The following is a 26,570-nucleotide window of genomic DNA, read 5'->3' on the forward strand; positions in this document are numbered from 1 at the left end:
AAAATTACCACTTCTGAACCGCACAAACCATCTCCCACACATTTAAAGCGATGGAACAGATTCACCATACGCTTTGGTGAGCAATCGGTGTGTTTCTGTGTCACTTTTTTCAAATTGAAGAAGTAAAGCGAAACTTCCCATATCAAATTGACATTTTCGAAACAAGAAAAACATTGTTATTTAATGACTAAATTAGAATAAATGGCAGATATGTACCCTTTGTGAAGAAAAAGTAGGTAAAAACAATGTTGTTGCCAAATAGGTGAAAAATTGACGTAATCGCGGATTTTTGTTTATATCTCAGCCATTTGTGGGGCGTTTTTCCCGATTTTATACAGCAACCTATGTTGGACTAAAGCGGATGTAGCAAACATGTATGAAAGTTATTTTTCAGCTTTGGAAAGTTGATTGCAACAGACAGATGGATTTGGCTCCGCTATCTATAAGGATCCCGAATATATATATATATATATTTTATGGGGTCGTAGAGGAAAAATTTTAAAATTACAAACGGAATGACAAACTTATACTTGTCACTTAGGGTTTAAAAATACTAAAACATCATTAAAAACATGTGTCATACGGATATATTGTGTCAATTATTCAAAACGTACTCTTTTTTTAACTGGTCACGGGACTAGACTTAAGTACAGAAAATAGTTTAAATATTTTAAGCCAACTTGGAAACAGGGTAAGTTTGCTTAAATGGGTAAATTTTCCTCGCTTTGTTAAAGAAACAAATTTTTCTCAACAACTAAAACTGGGTTCCTAATTTTGAAGTAACTAATCACATGGCTAGTTCTGTATAAATACTCTTCCTTTAGAAATCAAAGACGATCTGCCCTCGTTTAATCCTCTATATACCACTCCAATACATAAACCTGGAATTCTGTTGTTTCAACAATTTTTTTCTCTTCCTTCAACAAAGAAAAATACGGCAAGTGTATATTTTCCTTTGGAATATTTAAACATGTTTGGCAGCACTATAGTTTTTTCAACACGACACAACACAAACGTCCATCTAACAATTTATACCGTAGAAAGTATATAGAAGTTTAAAATGTTGCTGCTGTACATTTGTGGTAGTTGTACTGATATCGTGTTGTCGTATGGATTTTAAAATAATAACTTTATTAGTTAAAAACTGCTCATGGGTTTGTGTTTGTGTGTGGCAAATAGCGAGGTGCCAATCAAAGGAGTGGTTCATGCATGCATGCTTAAGTTCATGCATGTTGCTGGATTGTTGGTTTCTTTTTTGTTTTTTTTTTCAAGTTTTCCTTTCATGGGTTTTCGGTTCCGGAAATTGTTAGTTTTATATCCTGCTAAATGTTAGGACTGCTATTATAAACATTATTTGAAGTGAAAAATAATACCAAGGAAATATAAAATAGAGAAAATTAAATTAAATACAAACATATAAAATAGAAATTACACACCTTTAAGGTTTATAAATACTTAATACGAAAATTTAATTTTGTTCAAGTTTAAATATTATGAAATTTAACAATTAAATTAATAAATTGAAAGGCCATCAAATTAAATTTTCATAACTTCCTATAATGTGGTTTATAATCTATCTGTCTAGTAATTATCATATTGTCTATTACATAATGTAGCAATTAAATTCACAATTAAAGTACTTTAGAAGTACAAATGCAGTGTAGGCATATACACTTTCATACATATGTTACATAAGACAAACTTTCTTGCTCAACAAATTCAAATTATTTGAAGATACAGATACATACACACACTCTCTCATGCAATTAGTCAAAGTTAATTATTTGACAAACCAAAAAACACAGATTGTATACAAACCAATACATTGAACTATTGCACCAAGCTCGGGGTCATACAACAGAACATGGAACATACAAGACATAAGGGAACTAAGGAAACTAACTGACTGACTACTGATAGATAAACCTCAAATCGACCAACAATACAGTAACCCCGTATGACAAAAACATTAACCAATATTATGCCACATGAATACATTCATTCATACACATGCTTGTGCAGCGGCAGCAACAGCACACTCCAATAAACACCAATTTTTGTGTTATTGGCCCTGGAAGGAGCAACAAAAAACATAAAGTATCCTTAATGAGAAAACAACACCGAGAAAAGGGTTAAAAAAAAAGTTTATCATTGCAGACAATACGTAAGTAAGTAACAATAAAATGAAGTCGAAAACTATTACAGTGAAAGCTAGTAATGCTGAATGAAAGAGAAAATTGTAGAATATCATGAGAGGTAAGGGTTTATTTTAATTTTCGCTACTCCCAAGGACTATAATTATTATTATAGTATATTTGGCTATGCTGGATCTTGTATACCCATCATCAATAAGTGACAATTAAATATTTTTCTGAGGGATCAATTAGACCGTGCAACAGTCCAAAACCCACACGATCGTGACAGTATAGGTTCGACTCTACTACCAAAAGGGTAGTAATTTTATTTTTATGGGATTCTGAAAATAAAATAAAATGCCATTTCATCGAGCATGTTTAAAAATCTAAAATTCTTCATTTTATTTCTTTATGAGATTTACCACCCTGTTGTGGGTTTTTTTAAGGATTCAAAAAACATCAATTGTATTAATTTTTGATGCAGAATCGACTGGTGAAATCAGATTTGCAATATGTATATTCAACCGTTTTTGATCTACAAAAAAATGTGCTCCAAATCCATGTCATTAGGAGCGTTGAACCACAAGAAAGTGTGAAAATTTTCAAGAAAAGGACGCTATTATTTTTATTTACGCAAAAACTTTCAGAAAAATTATGATACCTTAAAAACAAATGTAGTGACCTGGTCACAAACTAACTCTAATGTAGATATATAAAACGCAAACAAATTTTCTACTAGACTCTAAAACCATCCAACCTATGAACTCCAAACCGGTTTCATTGGAAAAGCAACTAAACGGAGAGAAAAAATATAGTTGGGCATGGTTACTGTAACCATTTCAATATTGTTACAATTTTTTTAACAATATTATAGTCACAGTAACCATTTCCATGATTGTGGCAACCATAATATCGTTTACGATTCACATGATTGTATCAACCATAGATATGGTTACAGTAAACAAATATATGTTTGTAGCAACGATATTTATGATGAAGGACTTATCATATTATATTGCTCTCGGCTTAAAGCTTATCATAATCTGAGAACAACATATTATGATAAAATTATTCATCATAAATATGGTTGCCACAAAAATATATTTGTTTACAGTAACCATATATATGGTTGATACAATCATGTGAATCATAAATTAACCATATTATGGTTACCACAATCATGTAAATAGTTACTGTGACTATAATATTGTTAAAAATCTTGTAATACTATTTAAATGGTTACTGTAACCATGCCCAATTATATTTTTTCACTGCGTGTATGGGCAGATGGTTTTAGACCAGTGATGTTCATCCCATACAACAATTCTTTAAAAAATTTAAACACATTTGTTATGCACTTTTAAACAGCATAACAAATGTCTCATTTTTTCAAAAAATCAATAAGCATTGTTGTTGGTTGGTTTTTGGATGAAGCATAGCAAACACACGCGTTTCAATTACAATTGAACACAAAACAACAAAGTCAAAAATAAATAAAAAATTTGAGAGTATTTCGGCCGTATAATGTATATTCTTTCATTTCCCTAAAATTTATATTACATTCATTTAATAAATTGGTTATATCTGGCAAAAATTCTAAATCTAAACATTCTTTATTTTGTTCTTATTTTAAGTGTTTTATCATTATGTTTGCTGGGTAGCTCTCTCACCAATACATCTTCATTTTTTTTTTTGAACATCACTGTTTTAGAGCAACATTAATATTTTAGAAAAGTAGTAGAAATACTACTTTAAAAAAAAGTAGAAATACTACTTTTTAAAAAAGTAGTAGAAATACAACTTTTTAAAAATGTAGTAGAAATACTACTATGTATTATAAAAAATATTACAAATACTACTTTTTTAAAAAAAAGTTGTAGAAATTCTATTTTTTAATAACAGTAGAAATACTACTTTTTTAAAAAAGTAGTAAAAATACTACTTTTTTAAAAAAAGGAGTAGAAATACTACTTTTCATCTCCGAGCTCCCATCTTAGCTTAGAATACTTTCGAGCTAATAAAATGATTCGACGTCCTCGATTGCCTCATTAAACAATGTGAGGGTAGATCTGTTTGTTGAACCGATACGCATTATATGTATTGTTCTTCCCGATATTAATTTTCATACCCACAGATGTTGCATTAGCAGCGAGTTTTTTTAGTTTATCCTCGAGCCATTAAACACAAATCATTCGCATAATCTATATCGTTGATATATTAATTTAAATTCTACCGAATACCACGGGCGGAGTCGATATTAGTTTGTCTCATAACAGAATCAAGCAGTATCAAGAAAAGTGTAGGTGTAGGTTTTCCGCCACAAATCCACACAAAACACGATATTTAAGTTTTTTGAAAAATAATGTTTCGCCGATTTTAAAATTTGTATTTGGGTTAAATGTTATTATTATTAAGGTAGCAAAATTCAATAATTTCAAATTCGAAATATAATGTGAAATATTTAAGGATATTTTTTGATGTTACAGAAGTATATTTTGAATGATAAAATTGTTGAAATGTGCTTATATTTGACACTAATTTTGATGTCATTCATAGTTGTCTGCAAACAAAATTCATATGTTAGTATATAAATTCCCTGTTCCGGACATAAATTAAAAAAAAATTTATAATTTTATATTCATCTTAGTTATCCAGAATATTTTTTACATGTATTTTGCGATGTTTTCATATCACGGATTTTATTGATAAAGTTTCGAAGCTTATTTTTAAATTTCAACGTTTAAATGAAGAGTTGTAAGATGATTAGTAACCAAAAATTTCGGATTTACAGGTTTTTTCTAAGGTCTATTGATAACTGTCCCTGATTTTTATTTCATTTCGAAACACAAACGAAATTCGTGAAACACAAAATTTTAGATTTTCTTCATATGTATATGTATATTTTTAAAATATTTATTTAGAAGCCCATAAAATATATATATTCTGATTGAAATAGCCAGATTTAACGGTAACCTCCAGTCCACCTTTAACACTCTTCACTGCCCTTTTAAACACGTTTCCCTGTATTGTAAGTCTCAATAGTAACACCGAAATTTACTTTTCATGTAATTTTGTAATACGAACAACTTTTTATTTCTCTACCCCACTCTTTGACACTCTATCACTATCACTTTGCAGACCTTTAAACAACATCCTTTTCTGATGCTGGCATTGTGTTATTTGATTGCCTTATGCACGTTAAAGGACCTTTTCTTATACGTTTTATTTAGTTTTTGGTTTGCACAAAAAAAATGTAGCAGAAACTACAAGGATACTTTTTTAACTACATACACGTTTACAAAACATGTTGTATGTCTGTTTGTCTGACTGTCTGTCTGTGTCATGTTGATTGACATTCGTGTTGTATTTTGCTGTGCTACTGTTATTTTGTAAGAGGTCTTTTTTACTATTTTCATTTTCTTGCAATTTTATTACACTCTGCTTTTTTATTTCCTATTCAGTTGTACGCCAGCAATAGTGAAGAATGCTGTAACAAGAAACAAAAGTAAAAACAAAAAACTAATTTTTAAAATAAAAATGTATATGTAAGGATATTAGACCTGCTCTTAAAATATAAATTATTTGATTGTACAATTTGGAGCCAATTTGAAAATGGAAACCCGTAGCAAAAAAAGCGACTAGAAACTGTAAAACATTAAATAATATATCGAGTGAAAAATTGTCATAATTATTTTCATAGTTTACGCATATTTTACCGAAATTGTTGTATACGATATCATTGTTTACTTTGGGCAGGTCTAGTAGACATACACTGGCGTATGAGATAAAAAAATAATTGAGAGGAGTGTTTTTAATGACTTATTCTTGTCAGAGTCTTAAGAGAATCGTTTTTATTTTTTAAATCACAAAACATGAATAAAATAATACTTTATGCGACAGACAAAAAAATGTTTTCTGAAAAATTTTATTTAAAAACCTATTATAAAATTAAAAATGGTTTACGAATATTTGGGTTAATTTTATAGAGCATATTTTTTTAATTTTATGATCATATAAAGATCACATATAATCTTCCTTTTTCATTGGTATTATATTTACTTAATTTTTTTTTTGCAAAGCATTCCAAATTACCTTAAATTTTAACTTAAATTTTTAAACATTAAACAACAAATAAAATTACAAATATTTCTTATTAGTATATTTAAAAATTTATTAAATATGGAACAAAAATTTTATCTTGAATTAGTATCATTTTAATTGCAATTAAGAAAAACCTGTATTTTGAAAATTTTTTAATTTCCTCTACGATTTGTTAAGTTTTCCCTGATTAATTTGCCAACTAAAAAACATAAGGTAGACATTCGGGTAAATCGGTTGGGGTTAAGTCGTGCCGCAAACCCTCTGAAGTTTTGAGATGCATTTACAAGGGGAAAAATGCAAGATTTTCAGTTTTTGTAAAAATGTTGCCATTAAAAAATTACTTTTGGAATTTAATTTAAAATAATCGAAATGTGTACATAATTGTCGTTCTAATAAGATATAAAAGACAAAAATGGGTTAAAAAATGTTAAAGTTATTAAAAACTAGCTGACCCGACAGACGTTGTCCTGTCAAAGTTAAAAAAAATGCTTGTGTTCGATTTTGAATTTGTGAGAAGCGGTTTGAAAAGGGTAAAAATTAAAAAAGAAAAAAAGAACGTATTATTGAATGATAATTTTTATTCATATAGGACATAGAATAAAATATATATAGAAGCGCTACTGAGAGACAAAGAACCTATGTTTGTTGTCAAAAACTCAAGTTCTTGCAACAAACAGAATACATGTAAATCAATGTACATATTTTGAGTTTGTTATATAAGTAATCGAATTTTGGCCTGAAAAATTAAACGCTTATTAGCCAAGTTATTAGCGATTTTAGATATTTTGAGTTTTTATATAAAAAATCTTTTTTTTTGTATAAATATAAGTGGTAACAGATCGAGCACCTTTTCTTGATTAAAAGTTTATTAGGCAAGTTATTAGCGAATTAAGATATTTTGAGTTTTTATATAAAAAATCGAATTTTGGGCAGAAATATGAGTGATCACAGATCGAGCTCCATTTCTTGATTAAACGCTTATTGGCTAAGTTATTAGCGAATTTAGATATTTTGAGTTTTTATATAAAAAACTGATTTTCGGTCAGAAATATGAGTGATCACAGATCGAGCTCCTTTTCTTGATTAAACGCTTATTGGCTAAGTTATTAGCGAATTTAGATATTTTGAGTTTTTATATAAAAAATCGATTTTTGGTCTGAAATATGAGTGATCACAGATCGAGCTCCATTTCTAGATTAAACGCTTATTGGCCAAGTTATTAGCGAATTTAGATATTTTGGGTTTTTATATAAAAAATCGATTTTTGGTCTGAAATATGAGGGATCACAGATCGAGCTCCTTTTCTTTATTAAATGCTTATTGGTCAAGTTATTAGCGAATTTAGATATTTTAAGTTTTAGTATAAAAAATCGATTTTTGGTCAGAAATATGAGTGATCACAGATCGAGCTCCTTTTCTTGATTAAATGCTTATTGGTCAAGTTATTAGCGAATTTAGATATTTTAAGTTTTTATATAAAAAACAGATTTTTGGTCAGAAATATGAGTGATCACAGATCGAGTTCTTTTTCTTGATTAAACGTTTATTGGCCAAGTTAATAACGAATTTAGATATTTTGAGTTTTTATATAAAAAATCGAGTTTTGGTCAGAAATATGAGTATTCACAGATCGAGCTTGATTAAACTCTTATTGGCCAAGTTATTATCGATTTAAGCTATTGTGAGATTTTATATAAGTAATCGAATTTTCGTCTGAAATATGATTGATCACGTATTAGTGGACGTGGACAATTTTTATTTATGTAAAAACTTTTGCGGACTATGTATTGCGAACATTTAAAAAAAATTAGTTGTATAGTCAATTTTTCTTTCAGTAAAAACTTACTATGATCATTTAAACAAAAAAATAGCCAAATCGATGTAGCCGTTTTCCAATTTTAGATAAATCAAAAAACGTGGGCGTAAAAGGGGGCGTGTTCAATTTTTCATTCCGTAGAAACCTAAGTTGGGCTATGACCAACATTTTAAAAAATTGTCTAAATCGGTCCGGCCGTTCTCTACTGATGCAATTTATATATATTCGCCTGGCCATTAATGTGTCTCAGGCCAATAGAACAAGAAATGTAGGAACAAAATTAACATATTTTGAGAAATATTAAAACAAAAGCTCATTTTTACTTAAAATATATCCATATTTACTTGTATATGGGTTTTTGTTTTAGTACAAGAGACTAGAAAAATCCAACTTTTGTTAAAGGTCACCCTAGTAGACTGTATATAGACTGTATATTACTTTTGATGGAATATATTTTTGGAAAATATGACAAACTTTTTCAAATTGAAATTAAATTTTTATTTATGAATATTTTTTAATGAAATTTTACAGTTATATAGATTTTTCTATTAAAAATGGAAAAATAAAAACTAAAAAATCCCGCAATTCCCAAAAATGTATTGAAAAATCCTAAAATGGAATTTTTTATTTTTTTCACCAGGGGCGGGGTTATCGGAACCCTTTACAAAATAATTAAGAACATATTTGGCCATATATTTTGATATCGACTATGCGATGTAGAATTTTTGCCCTAAAGTTGATTTTTATATAAAAAATATGCGTTTTTTGGATACGCCTGTTCCCCTCGGTATCAACAATTTTCAAATTTGTTGCCATTAAAAATATTTAATATAAACTTAGCTTTTAAAAAAATATAAATTCCTAATACATCTTCTTGGAAATTTTTTTAGATAAAATTTTTAAGATTTTTAAATTCAAATGCATATAATTTTGGAGTCAGTCATGATTTTATTTAACATATGCATTTGTTGTTAGTCTAATAAAAGAAAAATGGAGAAAATCGGAAAATATTTGGACCCGCTGTTATCAAAAAACTGGAGTAGAGTGAGTAAAAATGGTGAAACATTCATTTTCAAATGCGAATATCTTCTAAGTTATAAGAGATAATTGATAGCCGAGGAGATTCTATATATCGTTACCTTAATATAGAAAGGGCCATATTTTCGTTTATTTCGATAAATGGACTTAAAAAAATCAAATCGGGACACAGACGAAAAAATAGGATCGTTTTAAGAATTTAACATACCCAAGGTGTCCTACTTTCATTAAAATCGGACTAAGAGTTTAGAAGTTACAGATTTATGTCCCTCTTTTTTTTCTATTCCACTGTGCGCGATGTATTTCTTATTGTTCATTCAAAACATTACTGTGAAAAGAAATAAAAATCGTAAACCCATATGAATCGTAGTTTTCTATTTACAGCGTTGTAATGGTACAGAGTATATGGAAGGGGTTGTAATTTCTGCGTTGGTACTAGGGTTTGGGGTCCGGGAATTACCGTAAAATTATTGCCCGGGAATTACGGGAAAGCCGATATTTTGCTATGATGAACACTCTTTATGAACAGCTGTTGTCTAAAAATTCTACGATTTCTCCAAAAAATGGTTCTTGCAATAAAATTCAAAGTTAATAAACAATATAAAAGCAGTCTTTTGTAAATTTCCTAATCTCTTAACAACATAATAAGCTAAATTATAATACAAAAGGCAATGTTCGTACATACGCCTATTTGACCGCAATGTTCCCTCATCAGTTCAAAGCGATCATGATGAGGTTTCTGAAATACAAATGGAGCAAAATTTTAAAAACGAATTAGATTATTCAATCAATATTGAAAAAGAAAATCCTAAACATTTAAAATCAAATGCTGAAAGTCGTGAATTATAAAGGTACATTCACAATTTATAAAATTTTGTGACACTTAATTGCTATTTTGCTCCATTACCAGGACAAGAGCTCTACATCATGAATATCGTTAATATTTAATTTTATGGTAACAAATGATCTCCAAATATTTAATCCAACATTTGTTTTATGTTAGTAGAATTGAATTGTAATGTATTGTTTTACATTTTCTTTTAATAAAATGAAACAATTTTGTAAAATAATATTCCGGAAATCCCGGGAAATGAGATTTTTCATTCCCTTTTCCCGGGTAATAAAATTATCCGGGAAACCCCAAACCCTAGTTGGTACATATAATCTTATAGAAAGGATTATTGTTAAATACTTTCCATCAATGCAATAATTTGTTGATTTATATCAATAAAATTTAATACTTATTTATAATTCATTAATCTTTTAATAAAATGAATTAAAATTCCACTAGACAATAGACGATTTTCTCATACTACTTACCTTAAAAGTCATATTCTCAAATGAATTGATACTTTAAGGGTCTACCTTAAATACTTGCAGTTGTAATACAAGTTGCCATTTTATTAAGTCTGTCTGTTTTACTTAATCACTCAAACATACACACACAGATACTCAGTCCTGTACTGCAGATACATTCATACGTAGTAGTGTTTGTAAGTAGCACACTTTTTTATGCTCGTTTATTGTTGCTGTTGTTTTTATCTTAATTTTTTTTCCTACGTCTATATTTCGTGTAAGTAGTTAAAGTTGTTACATGTTCAATATTGTATTTGACATTTGTAAATGTCACTTTGTTGTCAGCACTTTTATTTAAGTTTTGTTATTTTTTCCTGCTTCCCTTGTTATTTTTATACTTCTCCCCTCTACTGACACAGAATTTTCTTCTTTTGTTTTCTCTCATTCTCTATTTATAGTTTTCGTCTTCCTTTCACATCTCCATCATCGGATAGAGAAAAATAAAGGAAAATATTTAGCCCAGTGTTTGTTAGTGTGTGTGAGAGTTTGTGTATGTGAATATAATACACATCAACATGTCAGTATTTGTTGCTGTTGTTATTTAGTGATTGTGTGTGTGTATTGCAATTTGTCCTTTTCATGTCAAATCAGGTGAAAGTTTGAGGTGTTAATGTTGAGTGACATCATTTAATAAAAACACACAGCTACGAAAAAATATATATATATAGAAATAGAAAATACCGCAGCCACTATTAGCAGGACAAAAAAGAAACAAAACAACAGCAGCAGATACTTGTAGCAGAGAAAGAGGACCATAATTAAATGACATGTATTCAGCGGAAATAGAGCATGTTGGACGTCCTTGGCTAAAACAGAAAAAAATAACAAATACGTTTACACAACCACAATATTTGGTTAGAAGCCAAAACCATGAGTACAAGTACTAAAACATAAAATATAATTGAAATTTGTGGTTGACTGCAGATTATTAAGAACTTTACAATATTTATGGAAAATAAGAGGTGAATATATATTTCGTGAGCTTAGAGCGTGCAAGCAGCTAAATTCACTTTTTAGTGAATATGATAAAGAAGGATTTAATAAGTCCGCAAACATATAAAATATAAATAATTAATAGAAAATATGCTGAGTAACATAAAGAGATTTACAAGTCTTGTATAGTTTTCATTAGAAACCTTATCAGTGAAGCGAAAAACATGTTTAAAAAACATTTAAAAAATATTCTAAAGACTTTATCTCTCTCTTGCTGCCGAATCTGATGCACAGTGGGACAATTTAACCTTCATAATGTCTTCAAATTTACTGACACTAACGATCTTCGGGTCAAATTTAACCCAAATAGAAAATAGATATTTGTTTCTGCAATTTTTTTTAAAACCTAACGTAGTTGTTGACATTTGAAATAAAGTAAATAAAAGTCATTAAATATCAAAAATAACAACCACTCACTTTTAGAAAAAAAAAACAAGTAAGAGAGCTATATTCAGCTGTGCCGAGTCCTTTATACCCTTTACCAAATTATACTTCAAAATTAAAATTTTAAATATTTTTAGGTAAACAAAAAAATTTTTTTTGCAGGTTTTTCATTTTTTGGAAAGAAAATTTAAAAAACATTTTTTAAATTTTAATATTTTTTTTTTTTAAATTTAAAATTGTTTTTTTTTTGTTTTTTGGTCTTTTTCTCATATCTCAGCCATTTGTGGACCGATTTTATTGATTTTAAATAGCAAACTTCTCGAAAGCATTTCTGACAGAATTATTGAAGATTTGGAACCCGAAGATATCTGGGGTCTTCAGAAAATTGATTTCAACAGATAGACAGCCAGACGGACATGGGTTAATAGACTCCGCTATCTATAAGGATCCAGAATATATATACTTTATAGGGTCGGATATGAAAAATGTAGAAATTACAAACGGAATGACTAACTTATATATACCCTTCTCACGAAGGTGAAGGGTATAATAAATTATAATTTCAAAATGTATCAAATTTGACCCGAAGACCGTATGAAGATTAAGAAAGATTGATATAAATCAGTAATTTCTAAATGAATTGTCCGAATTTAATAAAACACATGGCTAATAAAATATACATATTTGAGTTTAGGTTTTGTATTTGAACCTTTTGACTACTGTTAATAGGTTAATTCAGAGAAGCTGTAATTTTAATACATTATTATTTTCTATTGCTTAGCAATCAAAAAATACATACAAATAGGAATTAATTCAAGGAAAAAATTTCATAAATGGTACAATTTATCTCAAAATTAACTAAAAAAAATTTCACGCAAAATTATTAATATCTTAAAACGCGAATTTTATTGTCTGTAGTTTCACGTTTATTTAAAAAATTTTCAGACTAACCACAAAAGTCTTCTCCTTAAATTTATACTCAAAGTACTCGCTTGGGATATGGAAACCATATCTTAAAGTCGATTTTAAATTCGACTATTATTTTAATTTTCGTACCATAAAACAAATATGAAACAAAATTTAAAATGTTGTTTTATTATTTTAAAAAATGCGTTTTGTCTTGAAATTGTATTTACATTATATTTGTAAAATATTATCAATTTTGTTCTAAAACTAATGTTATACTTTAACAAAAACATGTAAGAATGTAATCCCGACTATATAAACCCTGCACTGAATATATGAACAAATTATGCACCGGTTGCAACACAATTTAGTAGCATGATTTCTGCATAAAAAAAAATATTAAAAATTTTATACACTTAAATATCTAAAGTTCATTAAAGCAAACTTTATAAATATTAAATTTAAAAGATAATATATATAAATTAAATTTAAATTTTTACCACTTTATATAAAAACATCAATCAATATTTAGCTAATTACAGGAAAAAATCAAATTAAATTGTTGAAATTTCACACAGTTATGTAGAATTTTGTATAGTTTGAAACAATACCAGTTATTTCGACAGAAACTTAATTTTTCAAATTTCAATTAAGCGGCTCTTTGGACACATTTTAATTCAGTGTGCGACGGGGTCACAAGGCCCCATGATTTGAAACAATGCAAATTTTTGCTTTTGAAACGTTTCAAATATTGTACTATATATCGAATCTACTATACAAGTAAGAGAGCTATATTCGGTGCCGAATCTTATATACCCTTCACCAAATTATACTTTAAAATAAAAAAATAAATAAATTTTTAATTTTTTTTTAAATTTATTAGCGAAAAAATTATAGACTCTTCACCAAATTATACTGTAAAATAAAAGAAAAAATTTATTTTTTTTTTAATTTATTAGTGAAAAAAAATGTATGGCAGAAAATATTTGGGTAAAAAAAAAAATCAGTGTAAAAAATATTTTACCCGATTTTGACCCATTGCAGGTCCGAATTACTTTGGCCTTAATACGCCATTGCAAAGGTCTTTGAAATATCTATTATTGGATATCCATATTGTCTATATTAATGACTTAGTAATCCAGATATTTAATGCTGTTAATCCAAATTGTTAAAGCTGTTTAAATAATGTCTAGTTCGTATCTAGGGATGCCAGATTCAGATTCGCAAAAAGCTGGACATTGGGTTTTAAAAAGATGGACAAATCAAAAAAAAAAAACTGGGCATTAAAAATATGACCGAGACAATGTAATGTTGGTTTTGTGTAAATATTTTTTTAATAATATATTTATATCCATTGTACACGGTGCTACAGTAAAAAAAACTAGAAAAATTAGCGAATTCACTTAATTGTAAATAAATTCGAAAATTCTATTACATGTGGCTTTACGATAAAGCAATAAATCTGAACAATTTCTCCCGTTTTCGATTTTTTATGATTTTTTTAAAACAAAAAAAATTTTATTTTCGCGCAAAAAATATATTTTTTGCTTCAATTTGTTATTACAACTCCGAAACTACTCAGCCGATTGAAACGCAAGATATATGTGAAAATTTGTACATAGCATAGGGAAAATGTTTTTAAAATTCAAGTAATCGAAAGAAGAATATTAACTACTCAATTTTATGTATATCATATAAAAAAAAGTAAAATTTTTTGAAAATGATCGAATTTACTTAATTGTGAATAAATTCGAAAAGAATCAATCGATTTTTATGTTCGATATACTATTTTGTTGCTATTATATACGCTTTTGCGACAAAGTAATAAAGCTGAACAATTTCTGCCATTTTAGATTTTTCGTGAGTTGTTTAAAACACAAAAATTTGCTTTTTTTCACTTAAAAAATATATTTTTGTTTCAATTTGTTATTATAATAATATTGATTAGTAAAGCCTGTGTTAGAGTAAATTTTCATTTATAGATATTATTGTCCAAAATTTCTATTTATCTGGGCAAATTCAATTTTAGCTTGAAACTGGACAGGCATCAAAAAAGCTGGACAATCCAGTCAAGTACAGCCCGGCAGGCAACCCTATTCGTATCTGATGACAATGCAATATTATGTTAGGAAATTTGAAATTAAGTTACAAAAATCAAAATTATCTTCGAAAAAGCTGTTAAACAAAGGTTTTTAAGAAGTAATTCCTAATACAATTTTCGAAGTCAAAACTAATTTTCTCTGAAAACAATTCCGTTAATGAATTCATTGTGAATTAATTCATAGGCTTAATTCTTTTGTACTTCAAATGTATTGAAATCATTCCTTTGTTTATTTATTCTTTATATAATTAATTCCTTATTGAATCATTGAAATTTTCTTAAATTCAAATCCATACTGTTCAATTATACTTTAATTCAAACGTTTTACAAAAAGACTTAAATTTGTTTTAACAGAAATTGAATCATTCAAAGGTTGAAATAATTATTCCATTATGAATTAATTCAACGACGAATGAATTCTATTTGAATAAAAACGTTTGAATAAAAGTAAAGAATTAGATGTTTGAAAGGGATTTATGGCTGTCATTTTTTAATTGCGACTTAAGATTTTAGTGAATTAAGTTAAAATTTAATTAATTAATTCGAAGCTCTGTTGTTAAAGAAGTGTCTAAATATTGAGGATTCATAAAATATAATTTAAGTTTCATTTGAGGCCACTTTCACTTAAAATGATGAGAAAAATATAATATAAGCTTTTTAAGATATGTTCGAAAATTGGAATTTAATTTTGAAATATTCAGTTTGCGCTTTGAAATATTTGGGATATTCACACGGTCTACCATTAGTCATATTGTCATAATATCCTAATATATTATAATAGTTGTTGTTGTATTTAAAAAAAAGTGTTATTTTATGACAAAACAACAAACATAGTTCAAATAGTCTTATTAGTTTAGAAGTTTTTAGTTTGAAACACAAAAACACAGGATATTATGACAATATGACCAAACAGTAGACCGTGTGAATACCCCTATTATTTTGAAACATTTCAAAGACAGATTTTATTTGAATGCTTAAGCTATTCCTTTAAGATGTTTTTGGTCGCTTAGTGGGGTGCGAGTGGGTTTCTTTTGAGCAAAAAAAAAAAATTTAAAAACAAAATTTAAGTTTTTACCAAAAAAAAAGTCAAAAATTTTATGTCTTGAGTTTCAAAATAATTATTTTGATAGATATCCCACTCTTATCCCACTAAGCGACCAAATATGTCTTCAAAGAAAATATCTAATCTTTCTTTTAAGAAAAAAAGCCGCATTTTGAAAAAAAAATCCAAAAGATTTCGGGAAAAAAAATCAACATTTTTATATTTTTTTAAAAAATGTTTTTTCGAAAGATCGAAGAAATAAATGGATGAGAAAAAACACCTACTTTGCCAAAATATCAAACTCTAACTCAGAGAGTTCTCCACCGATCTTGTGTCTGAATTACTATCTAATAGAACTTAGCTTGGTGCAAATTTCATCCTGATCGGAAGACATAGATTTCAAAAGTTGGTTCACTTGACTTGAAATCCCCCATATATATTGCTTTATTTTCAAAAATTGTTATTAATTAACGCCGGCCCCGTAATTCCAAATGCAAAACATAAACTCAAACTAAAACATTGCAGTGTTAATAATACATTATTATGAAATGACCCCACAGCGCGATGTGTATTTTATCAGATTATGAATCTAAATCAATTACGTTCTAAAAACAATTTTTTTATTCACTAGATGCATTAAGAATATAACTGATTATAAAATGTGACGTCACCATCCTAACTTCGTTAAAACAAGCCATCAGTTTAAACCAGTGATCGGCATTCATAGCCACCAGGTGTAGAAGATGATCATTAACCTGCATATAGAACGAATATCAACAAAGCTCATATAAATTGTCAGAGAAAGTGCATAACATGATATTATAATGTAGTTCCATGTTCTCTTTATGCCGACCACTGATTTAAACAACAAAACCCTGCTAAGCTTTAATATTTATACTCTGTTATCAGCTGTTTAAAATTATATTCAGCTGTATATATTTATTCAATATAAAAACAATCTAAACATTAGCTTTCTACTCGTTCGTTCGTTCACTCACCACCAGTTATCAGTTTGTGTTCGCAACAACATGTTGTTCTTGCTAATTTCTCTGTCAGTGTCAATAATAATTCTAATTGTTTATTTATATTTATCTTGGTATTTTAATTATTGGAAACATCAAAATCTAGCTGGTCCCAGACCACAGCTACTAAAAGGTACATTTCCCAAAACTCATGCCGGAAAATGTAATTTACTTACGGAACTACATGAGATTTATATGTGAGTTAAAATATTAAAAAATTTCTGAAATTTTTTTTTAACAAAAAATCTTTTTTTTTATTTACTAAATTTAGGCATTATAAATCCTCGCAAAGTTGTGTGGGTGTTTTTGTGGGCCGTAGTCCAAAATTATTTGTTTTGGATCCCAAGTTAATACAGCAAATACTTACGCAAAACTTTAATAAATTTCGTGATAACGAGTCTTCGCAATGGGTAAACTTGTGATTAGATATAATTAAATGTAATAATTTGAAATTCATGCAATAATTTAACAGTCATCTGAAGCAGTAGAGCAATTACGATTTGGCAGTCCATTTGTATCAGTGTCTGAGGTGTGGAAGGAGAAACGTTCGGAATTGGTACAGGGTCTCACAGTTAATAGGGTAGGTTTGAAACGCAATTTTATGAAATGTTCGATTGTCGCGGTAACAGTATTTTAGCGGTACCGGAAATTGTAGTTCGGTGACAGTAGCCAAACTTATTTAAAACTTCAAAAAAAACTAAAATTTTTAATTTCGAAGAAAAACAAAACAATCGTTAATTATATTTATGTTTGGAAGAATCATTACAACTTGCATTAACCTTGCAAAGAGCCTTTAATTCTAACTTAAAATTCTCCATCACAGATACGTTCCCATTATGACATAATGAAGGATAGTGCCTCTCAAATGATAGAGTTTATTAAAGCCCAAGATCCTCAAACAAAATGGGATGCAAAAGAAGTAAGAATATAATTAATAATTATAATTCTGCCAACTATTAAAACCTTTATTGCTTCCCAGCTAGCAAATCGTTTCACCTGTCACCTAATGGCCAAATTTATATGGGGCATTGAGGAAAACACTTTCCAGACTCTCAACAATCACTCGACCCTTCACGAAATGGCAGACAAAATGCTACAACAATCCTTAAAATGTGTTCGCTACTATGGCAAAACAGCCGCCTGGCCTTGGTTGAGAAAATTGAAACCTGAACGTTTCTTCCCTGCCGACTGCGATGAGTTTTTCAAACAATTGGCCAAGGATGTCATGGAACAGAAAATGGCCACAAATAATAAACAAAATGATGTGATCAATCACTTGTTGCAACTAAAGAAGAAAAAATCTTTAAATGATGTACAAATCGCTGGACATACGACAACCGTGCTGATTGATGGCTTTGAAACGGCAGCCATTGTAATAGCCCACTGTTTATTGTTGGTAAGGTGGATGGAGGAGGTGAACAAATAACTAATGAATTTAGTGTAATAGTTTTTATAGAAATGTAGGGAAAGGCTAACTGTTAAACACATGTTTTTCTAATGAAACACTTACTGTCACAACAAATCTGTTTAACTTTCTCTTTCACTCTGTAGCTGGCTCGTAATCACAGAGTTCAACTAAAACTACGTCAGGAGTTGAAAGAGGCAGGTGATGAGATAACCTATGATAAATTAATGGAGTTACCCTATTTGGATCAATGTATACAAGAGACTTTAAGACTATTTCCTCCTTTGGCTACATTATTTAAACTTTGTACAGAATCTATTGAGCTGCAAAACAGATTGGATGGCGGCTCCAAGGTGTTGCTAAGCCCTCAAGACGTAGTTTACATTTCAGCTTATTCTTTACATTATGATCCTGAGTATTATGAAAATCCTGAAGATTTTTGGCCCGAAAGATTTAATGAGGACTTGGGTGGTGTAAAGAAATTTAGAGATATGGGAGTGTTTTTGCCATTCGGCGATGGACCCAGAATGTGTCCAGGTGAGTAATTATGTACACGAATGTGAACAAAAATTATGAAAAGGGAAGATTGGTAATTTTATATAACAATCATCGTTTTAAGTAAAATAATAATAATGTTTCGTGTTTTGCTTGTGCCGACCACTGATATAATTATAGTTTTTACTATTTTATTATAATTTTTTTTCAGGCATGAAATTGGGTTTGTCAGAGGTAAAGGTTGCTGTAGCTGAACTATTGAAAAATTTTGAATTCTCTTTAACTGCCAATACACGACTGGACAATACAATTGCCTCCGATTCATTTCTGCTTACATTGGATGGAGGTATTGAATTGTATATTAAAGGCCTAAGGGATTAAATAAAAATCATTAAAGAAAGTCTCTAATGTGAATTTTTATTCATAGTTATTGGTAACATTTTTAATCGAGTTAAAAAATATATAAATTAAATAAGGCATGTACTTTTATTCCGTTTCAAGTCCTATTTTTAATGTAATAGGTACGAAAAGAAAAATTTCAATCCGAAAAATGTCATAATATTTGGCATACATGTTTCCATGGTCATATAAAATTTAAATACGTGAAAAAATATTTAAAACTTTTCAAAAAAAGTCCAATATGAATTTTCCAAAAAATAGATATAGATCTGAAGGTTCGTCGGACACTGTTTCCAAAGCCATTTAAAGGTATAAGGAAGTCTTGAGCATTTAAAGGAAACCTGGATCAGGAAGAAAAAAGGTCTAACAGATATTGGTAAGGCAAAAGAAGTCGAACAACTCTTTCGAAGAGCATCGAACACCTCTATCAGAAAAGCAGCTTGTAAAGTTAAATTCATTAAGGGCCATTATTACAACTTGCAGTTATAGTTAAAGATAAGCAATAGAAAAAGGTACCCTTAAAGGTAAATTTGACTATAACGGCAAGTTGTAATAATGGCCCTAATTATTTTGTGCGTAGAGCCAAAGCTAATGCTGGATTAAAGTCGTGTAAAGCAAAAGAACAAACACGAAAAAATTTATGTAAAATTTTATAAAAAAAACGAGGTAATGTTCAACACGGGTGAAAAAAACAAACAAAATTACCCAAGAAATTTCTTGTGTGCCAAGCCATTTGCAGTTAGGACAAAAGAAGCCAATCATTTATGACATCAAGCTCTATAAACACAGAAATATGTATATATTACGGAGCGTCTACAAAAACGGTTTTACTTTAGACATCATATCACTAAAAGCCCTTGATGGTATTCAAATAATAATGTCAATTTTGTACCATTGTCGCGTTCTTCATCCCATGTATAAAGGAGATTTTGCAATAGAAACAAGTAAGAAAGTATGGTCGGTCAAGCCCGACCATATAATACCCTACACTAAGTAAAAGAGCAAAAACATATTTCTTTTAAAATTTCAATAATTTATATTTTTGAGTGATTTTCGGAAATGTGCCTTATATGGGGGCTATGACCAATGATGGACCGATCACCATGAAATTAGGTCGTGTGATTTATGTCTATATGCAAGTTTACTATGTTGAATTTTGTGAGTATACCAACATTTTTAAGCGATTTATGCACGTTAAAGTGATTTTCAGAAGCGGGTCTATAAGGTAGCTATGACTAATTATGGACCGATCGTAACAAAATTTGGTGACATGAATTTTGTATATATAAAACTTAGTTGGAACGAAATTTGTGGAGATAGATTTATAAATTGAACATTTATGACCGATAAAGTCCAATTTCGGAAGGACATTTGTATGGGGCTAGGTGAAATAATGCACCGATTTTAGCCAGTTTCAATAGGCTTGGTCCTTGGGCCGAAAAAATAATATGTACCAAATTTGATCGAAATATCTTCAAAATTGCGACCTGTACTCTGTGCACAAGGTTTACATGGACAGCCAGCCGACCATACGGACGGACGGACATCGTTTAATCGACTCAGAAAGTGATTCTAAGTCTCTATTAGAACTACAGCATCTATCTATCACTTTTAAACGTGAAACGTTTCGTATTAGTTAGCTTCAATTTCATATAAAATTTTGTTAATTGGTATTGTTATCAACAGATTTCTTATGAACATCTGTTAAAAAAATAATTTTCTTCAAATATTCAAAAAGTTTTCATATTCTTAAACTGCCTTACCAAAAATACAAACCAAATTTTATTGCCCTGATTTTTTTCTAATCAAATTTTATTCCTTAACGCTGTCCTAACTAATTAATATTTACTGCACTCTTTACACAAATATACACATATATTTTCATTTTATTTTTATGATTTGGGCAACTAATTTTGAAAGGATCAAATGTTGTTAAATTCACATGCAATCCAGACTATCAAAAATGAATACCAAACATAAAAGAAACATCCAACATTAACAACTTTTTCTGTATGTTAGAGTCTACATGTTCAAAATAAAGAATATTTATGACCATAATTTACCGTTTATTAAATTTCATTGTAATTTACGCTTCAATAAAAAAAATAACACGAAAAAGAAGCATCTACATTTTGGCTACATCTTGTTGATGTTATATGCATCATCAGTTGGCTGTTATGAAATACAGAAGAAAAAAAAACTTTTGGAAAAATATTACCTCCCACTCCCTTATAAACTGCCGTTTTCCAAATGTGTCTGAATCAAACTAAGACAAGATTTTTCCTTAACTTTTTCTTTATAAGTTGTTCTTTTAGTAAAACGAAATATGCTGCTCCTCACATTGATTTATGAAAATGTGAAAGTAATTGCTGCACAAAATAATAAGAAGACATTTTATGAAGTTTCTGTTTATTTTCTTAAGGGATAAAATGCGCCCAATTTTCATAAAATATTTTCATGTCCCTGTACGTATTTATATGTATTTTATGGTAGTTTGTATATGTGTTTGTTATTTTTTTTCGTTAGTGTTAGTTATTATAGAGTAATAAAATAAAGCCTTAGCACGTGCTAGCTACCGCATCTGCACAGCATGTGTGAAAATTTAATCATATGAGAGGGCGGTATGAAAGCCGACTTTAAGAGGAATTTCTAATAGAGGTTAAATTAACCCCATAAATATATAGTGAATCAGTAATTTAATTTTCTTTTATTAACTAATATTTACTAATTTTAGATTGAGTTTGCACAAGGTTAAAGTGGTGAGGTGTCTGGGGGAGGAAGTATATTTTCAAAAAGAACAGTTTCAGGATTTTCTTTTTAAATGTAGCAAAATGTCCAACTGGCCTTTTTTGGAGAAGACAGCATTAACTGCTATTTTTGGTTTGCTGACAAAACCAAATTTCAACTTGAGCTTTAAAAAAAGCTAAAAATGGTTCCAAAGGGCCTCGATGTTTATTGAGCATATTTGAGTTTTAATGAACGCGACATAAGTACGCCTTTGAAGTGGATAAAATATAGAAATCTTAAATTTTTGTTCAAATTTTTTCTATTGCAAAAGGTTGTTTTTGATGATTTCGATATATTATTAACAAACATGGGATGAAGAACGCGACAATGGTACAAAATTGCCACTTTTGTTTGAATACCACTCGATATCGAATAAAATTTCTAAGAATTTCCAATAAAATATTGTGTTATTGATTTACATCCAGTTTTTATAATATTTAATCGTTAATCGATCTAAATATTAGAGTTACTATTCGAATAATTAAAATATTTCGTTTGCAAAGTTTCATCGAATAAAATATGCGATTAATCGAAAAAAACCCTGATAATTTAAAAAAAAAAAAAATATTTTTATTGGATTATAGCAAATTTTTGCGTAATGTAAATCGAATTTGTTGTTATGCAACGATTAATCGATTAAATATTAAATATTTTTTATTCGATTAGTTGAATAAAAATTCGAAATCTCTAATAATTTACTGTGTAATTCATTTAAAATGAATTTAAATACTAAATGGTTAATGGTTAATCGATTTAAATAATCGTGCTAATATTCGAATAATCGAAAAGAAATCTTGATAATTCATTAATTTAATGTATTTTAGAAAAAGAACTTATATAAAATAATAATAATAAAAATAATAAATATAATAATCGAATAAAATAATTGAGTTTTTTATTACATTAAAACAGTTGAAAATTAATGATTTAGAAATGATAATATCTGACATATTTTAAAAGCTAACGTGATTAAAAAAATAATAATAATTTGTTGGACCAAAAATATACGTTTTTTCTGATATACCAAGCAATAGTTTTCATTTTCTGAACTTAAAAATAATTTTAAAAGTGTAAATTTCAAAAAAATTCATACTTAAGCTGGGTTTCCGCATACACCGTAATCGGCGACGATAACGAAAACTGAAACTGAAGAACGTTGGTGTTCGTCACCGTCTCGTTTCTGAATTGTTTTCGCGTCAGTTTTTTTAATTTTGGATGTCACACATTAAATAGAATTTCATTATTTTTCACAAAATCTATTATTTTTTCCTCTTCCAATAAAGAAAATTTATTTTTTTTATTAATTTTGGTTTTCTTTAAATTTGAAATAAAAAAATAATTTCGTTCCTACAGCACCGAAAGCAACCTACTTGAAGTTGTTTTCGTTCCGGCCCCAAATGACAGTTTTTTCGTTACTGATCGGTGCCGTTTCGTTCCCAATTTACGTTGCCGATTTCTGAAACGAACTTTTTTTCGGTGCAAATGTATGAAATTTCGTTTTCGGTGCCGATTACGGTGTATACGGAAACGTAGCTTCAGCAGTTTGTTTTTTGTAAATTAAATTTAAATAATTCCTTATTTGCAATTTCAAAGATAATGTTTGCTATTTCTTACCACATATTAAATTTATTAAAAAAAAAACAAAGCAGGCAATATTAAAAATTAAGTAAAAATTCTTTAAATAACTTACTTTATAAATTAGACAATATGTTTGTCAAATTTTATATTAAACAACTTTTGCACTTATGCACTTCCATTTCTTACATATTGAATTTCACACAAAAACCTAATTCAAGTATTTAAAATATCGATTACATTACATTGTGGTTTATCGATTTATCCGGCCTAATAGAACTCAAAGGCAATTTATAAGTTTAAATCATTAAGAGATGATAGTTTTGCTAAGAAAAGAAAATATGTACTTAAAAACATCAATCTCTTCTAAAAATTAAGCAAAAAAATAAAAAAGTTTTAATGAAAAAGTTTGTCTGGTTATTTGTGGTTTTCTAAAAGAAGATTAAGGATTTTTCTTAGGAAAAACAAAAACCAAAAATTCAGCTTTTTAAAGTAATAAGAAAATTAAACTTAAAAAAAATTCTTAAAATATAAAAATCCCTACAAACTTACAAAAAAGTTGCACATACTAGTAAGAATTTGTGTCTGTCTGTCCATATATAAGTTGCTCTTGCGGAGACGTGTAGAATTTTATGTGAAATTGTTAAATTATTTTATGTAGTGCTGTAGTTGTTGTTGCTGTTGTTGTTGTGGCTGTCGGAGCAGTTCTTCCTCCTTTGGCCTACTGTTCACCACAATCAGGATTGTGGATGAGCATGTGAGTTTTTATTGTTGTTGTTATGTATTTGGTTTTATACTGACATGAAAATTATTTATTATTTCTTTCAAGTTTTGGCATTTAAAACTCCTCCTATTTGATGTTGCATTTTGAGTTGTATTAGTTTGTTTTTTTATTATTATTATTGTTGGTTTTTTTTTTGTTTCGTTTAATACATTTTTCTTTTCTTAAAGTATTAAGAACATTTAGAGTTGTGTTTTTATTATTCTTTAGGTTTATTAGGAGTAGACGATGTGCAGCAGATGCTGAAATGAGTTGGGCTGTTCTACTTAAATTGTGTTTTGTGTTGCATTTTATTGCATGTGGTTGTAAATCAATCACTAGCTAAAGTTTTATGTTGTACTTTCGATAATTTTTTTTTCAATATATCAAGAATAAAATAATAATGTAAGGATTAAAACAGTGTGACCATTAGGGTGGTACTTGTATTGAAGTTGTTGCATTTTCAGGGCTCCCAAAAACTAAAATTGTTCTCCATCTTCTAAAAACGCTACAAATATAAGTAAAATCATATAACATTTAAAGGTTTCAAATTTTATTTGATATTTAGCAAATATCGATAAAATTTTGAATTTGATGATATGGTTATGATGTGACCAAGTACATCTATATTTTTTCCTTGGGTTTAGAAAGATTTTACAGAAGACGATGTTAGGAGGAACATAACTTGGATATGGGGGGTTACTCCATCAAATTTCGTCAGAATATCTTTAAAATTAAAGCCAGACCGACTGACATTGTCAAATACTTAGTAAATATCTTCAAGAAAGTGATATTGAATCAATTGGTATACTTTAAGGTGGGTGTTCATTTTCCTAAAAAACATTAACAGTTACAGTGACTATAATATTGTTAACTCTTTTAGCTTTTTTATGTAAAGTTTAAAATCAAAACAATTGCATAGATATGTATATACTTTAACTAAGGTTAGTTTATTATGAAAAACAAATAAAAAAAAAAAATAAATCAAAAGTAAAAACGACAGTAAGAGAGCTATATTCGGCTGTGCCGAATTTATATACCCTTCACCAAATTATACTTTTTTTTTTTTTTTTTTTTTTAATAATAATTTTTATTTAAAAATAGTATTAATACATGTTAAGTACGCGCCTCAGCACCAAAATTGGCATTAAAGAGGCTAGTAGGCAACTAGTTTATTTACATTGTGTTTACACTACATATTAACATATTGAAAATTATTTACATATGAAAAAAATGAAATTTATATTTATAAAAATCTTTTAAGTTTGCGTAAGAAGTGTTTCTAGATTGTTTAATAAAAACAACTTAAGCTCTTTTTTAAACGTTGAAAAAAGTAAAATATTTTTTAAAGAAACAGGCAAATTATTAAATTCATTAGAACCAGCAAAACGTATCCGTTGTTTTGTCAGCTCAAGACGACATCTTGTTACAGACAGATTTTGTCCTTGTCTTGTATTTCGATTTGTGACCTGGGCATTTTGAAAAAACTGAATGGAAGAATTTCCGAGACCTTTTATTGATTTAAATACGAATTTTAATAGCTGCATTTTGTACAAGCCGTTTATGGGTAGAATATTGTTTGCATATCGTCTAAACAGATCCAGTGTATGAAATCTTATGGGTAGGTTATAAACAAGTTTTAAAGCTTTGTTTTGTGCGGATTGAATACACCTTAATGAGGAACTTTTTCTGCTTCCATATATTATTGGAAGGTAAGATAAATGACTGTGTATCAAACTTTCATAAATTAGCATTTTTATTTTAGTATTAAATTTCTGCTTGAATTTGTATAGAATGCCAACAGCAGAAGATATTTTACTTTTAATAGCTTCGATGTGATTATCCCAGTGTAAGTTTCTGCAAAAATGTATTCCTAGATATGTTACCGACTCCGACTCTTCTATTGGAACACCATCAATATGTACAGTCATAGATTGATCTCGTTCTAAAATATACGGTCTAAATCTGATGAATTTAGTTTTATCAGTATTCAAAATAAGTTTATTTAATCTTAAATATTCAGCTAACATTGATGAATCGTACTCCACTTGAGTTTGCAACACACGTTGATGTTTGTAACGGTAAAGTAGGCAAATATCATCAGCAAACATGAAAAGTTGACCATTAAATGTTATGTTCTTCAGGTCATTAATAAAAATCTTGAACAAAAGGGGTGCGAGTACACTGCCCTGCGGTACTCCACATGTAACAGGTAACAATGTGCTTTTAGCGTCACCAATCTGTACAAATTTTGA

The 26,570-nt window shown here is 28.8% G+C and overlaps 1 protein-coding gene across 1 annotated transcript in view; it reads left to right on the plus strand.

The window, feature by feature from the left end:
• The window catches only part of LOC135958289 (uncharacterized), a 51,019-nt gene extending 31,844 nt beyond the window's left edge, over window positions 1-19,175 (plus strand). The window contains exons 10-16 of the mRNA XM_065509188.1: window positions 16,843-17,091; window positions 17,166-17,304; window positions 17,367-17,474; window positions 17,718-17,813; window positions 17,874-18,290; window positions 18,446-18,836; window positions 19,006-19,175. Coding sequence (XP_065365260.1) covers window positions 16,843-17,091; window positions 17,166-17,304; window positions 17,367-17,474; window positions 17,718-17,813; window positions 17,874-18,290; window positions 18,446-18,836; window positions 19,006-19,175 — 1,570 coding nt within the window. The remainder of the gene's footprint in view (window positions 1-16,842; window positions 17,092-17,165; window positions 17,305-17,366; window positions 17,475-17,717; window positions 17,814-17,873; window positions 18,291-18,445; window positions 18,837-19,005) is intronic.
• The last annotated feature ends 7,395 nt before the right edge of the window (window positions 19,176-26,570 follow it).

The sequence above is a fragment of the Calliphora vicina genome, chromosome 4 (genome assembly GCF_958450345.1).
Source record: "Calliphora vicina chromosome 4, idCalVici1.1, whole genome shotgun sequence".
NCBI classification, from domain to species: domain Eukaryota; kingdom Metazoa; phylum Arthropoda; class Insecta; order Diptera; family Calliphoridae; genus Calliphora; species Calliphora vicina.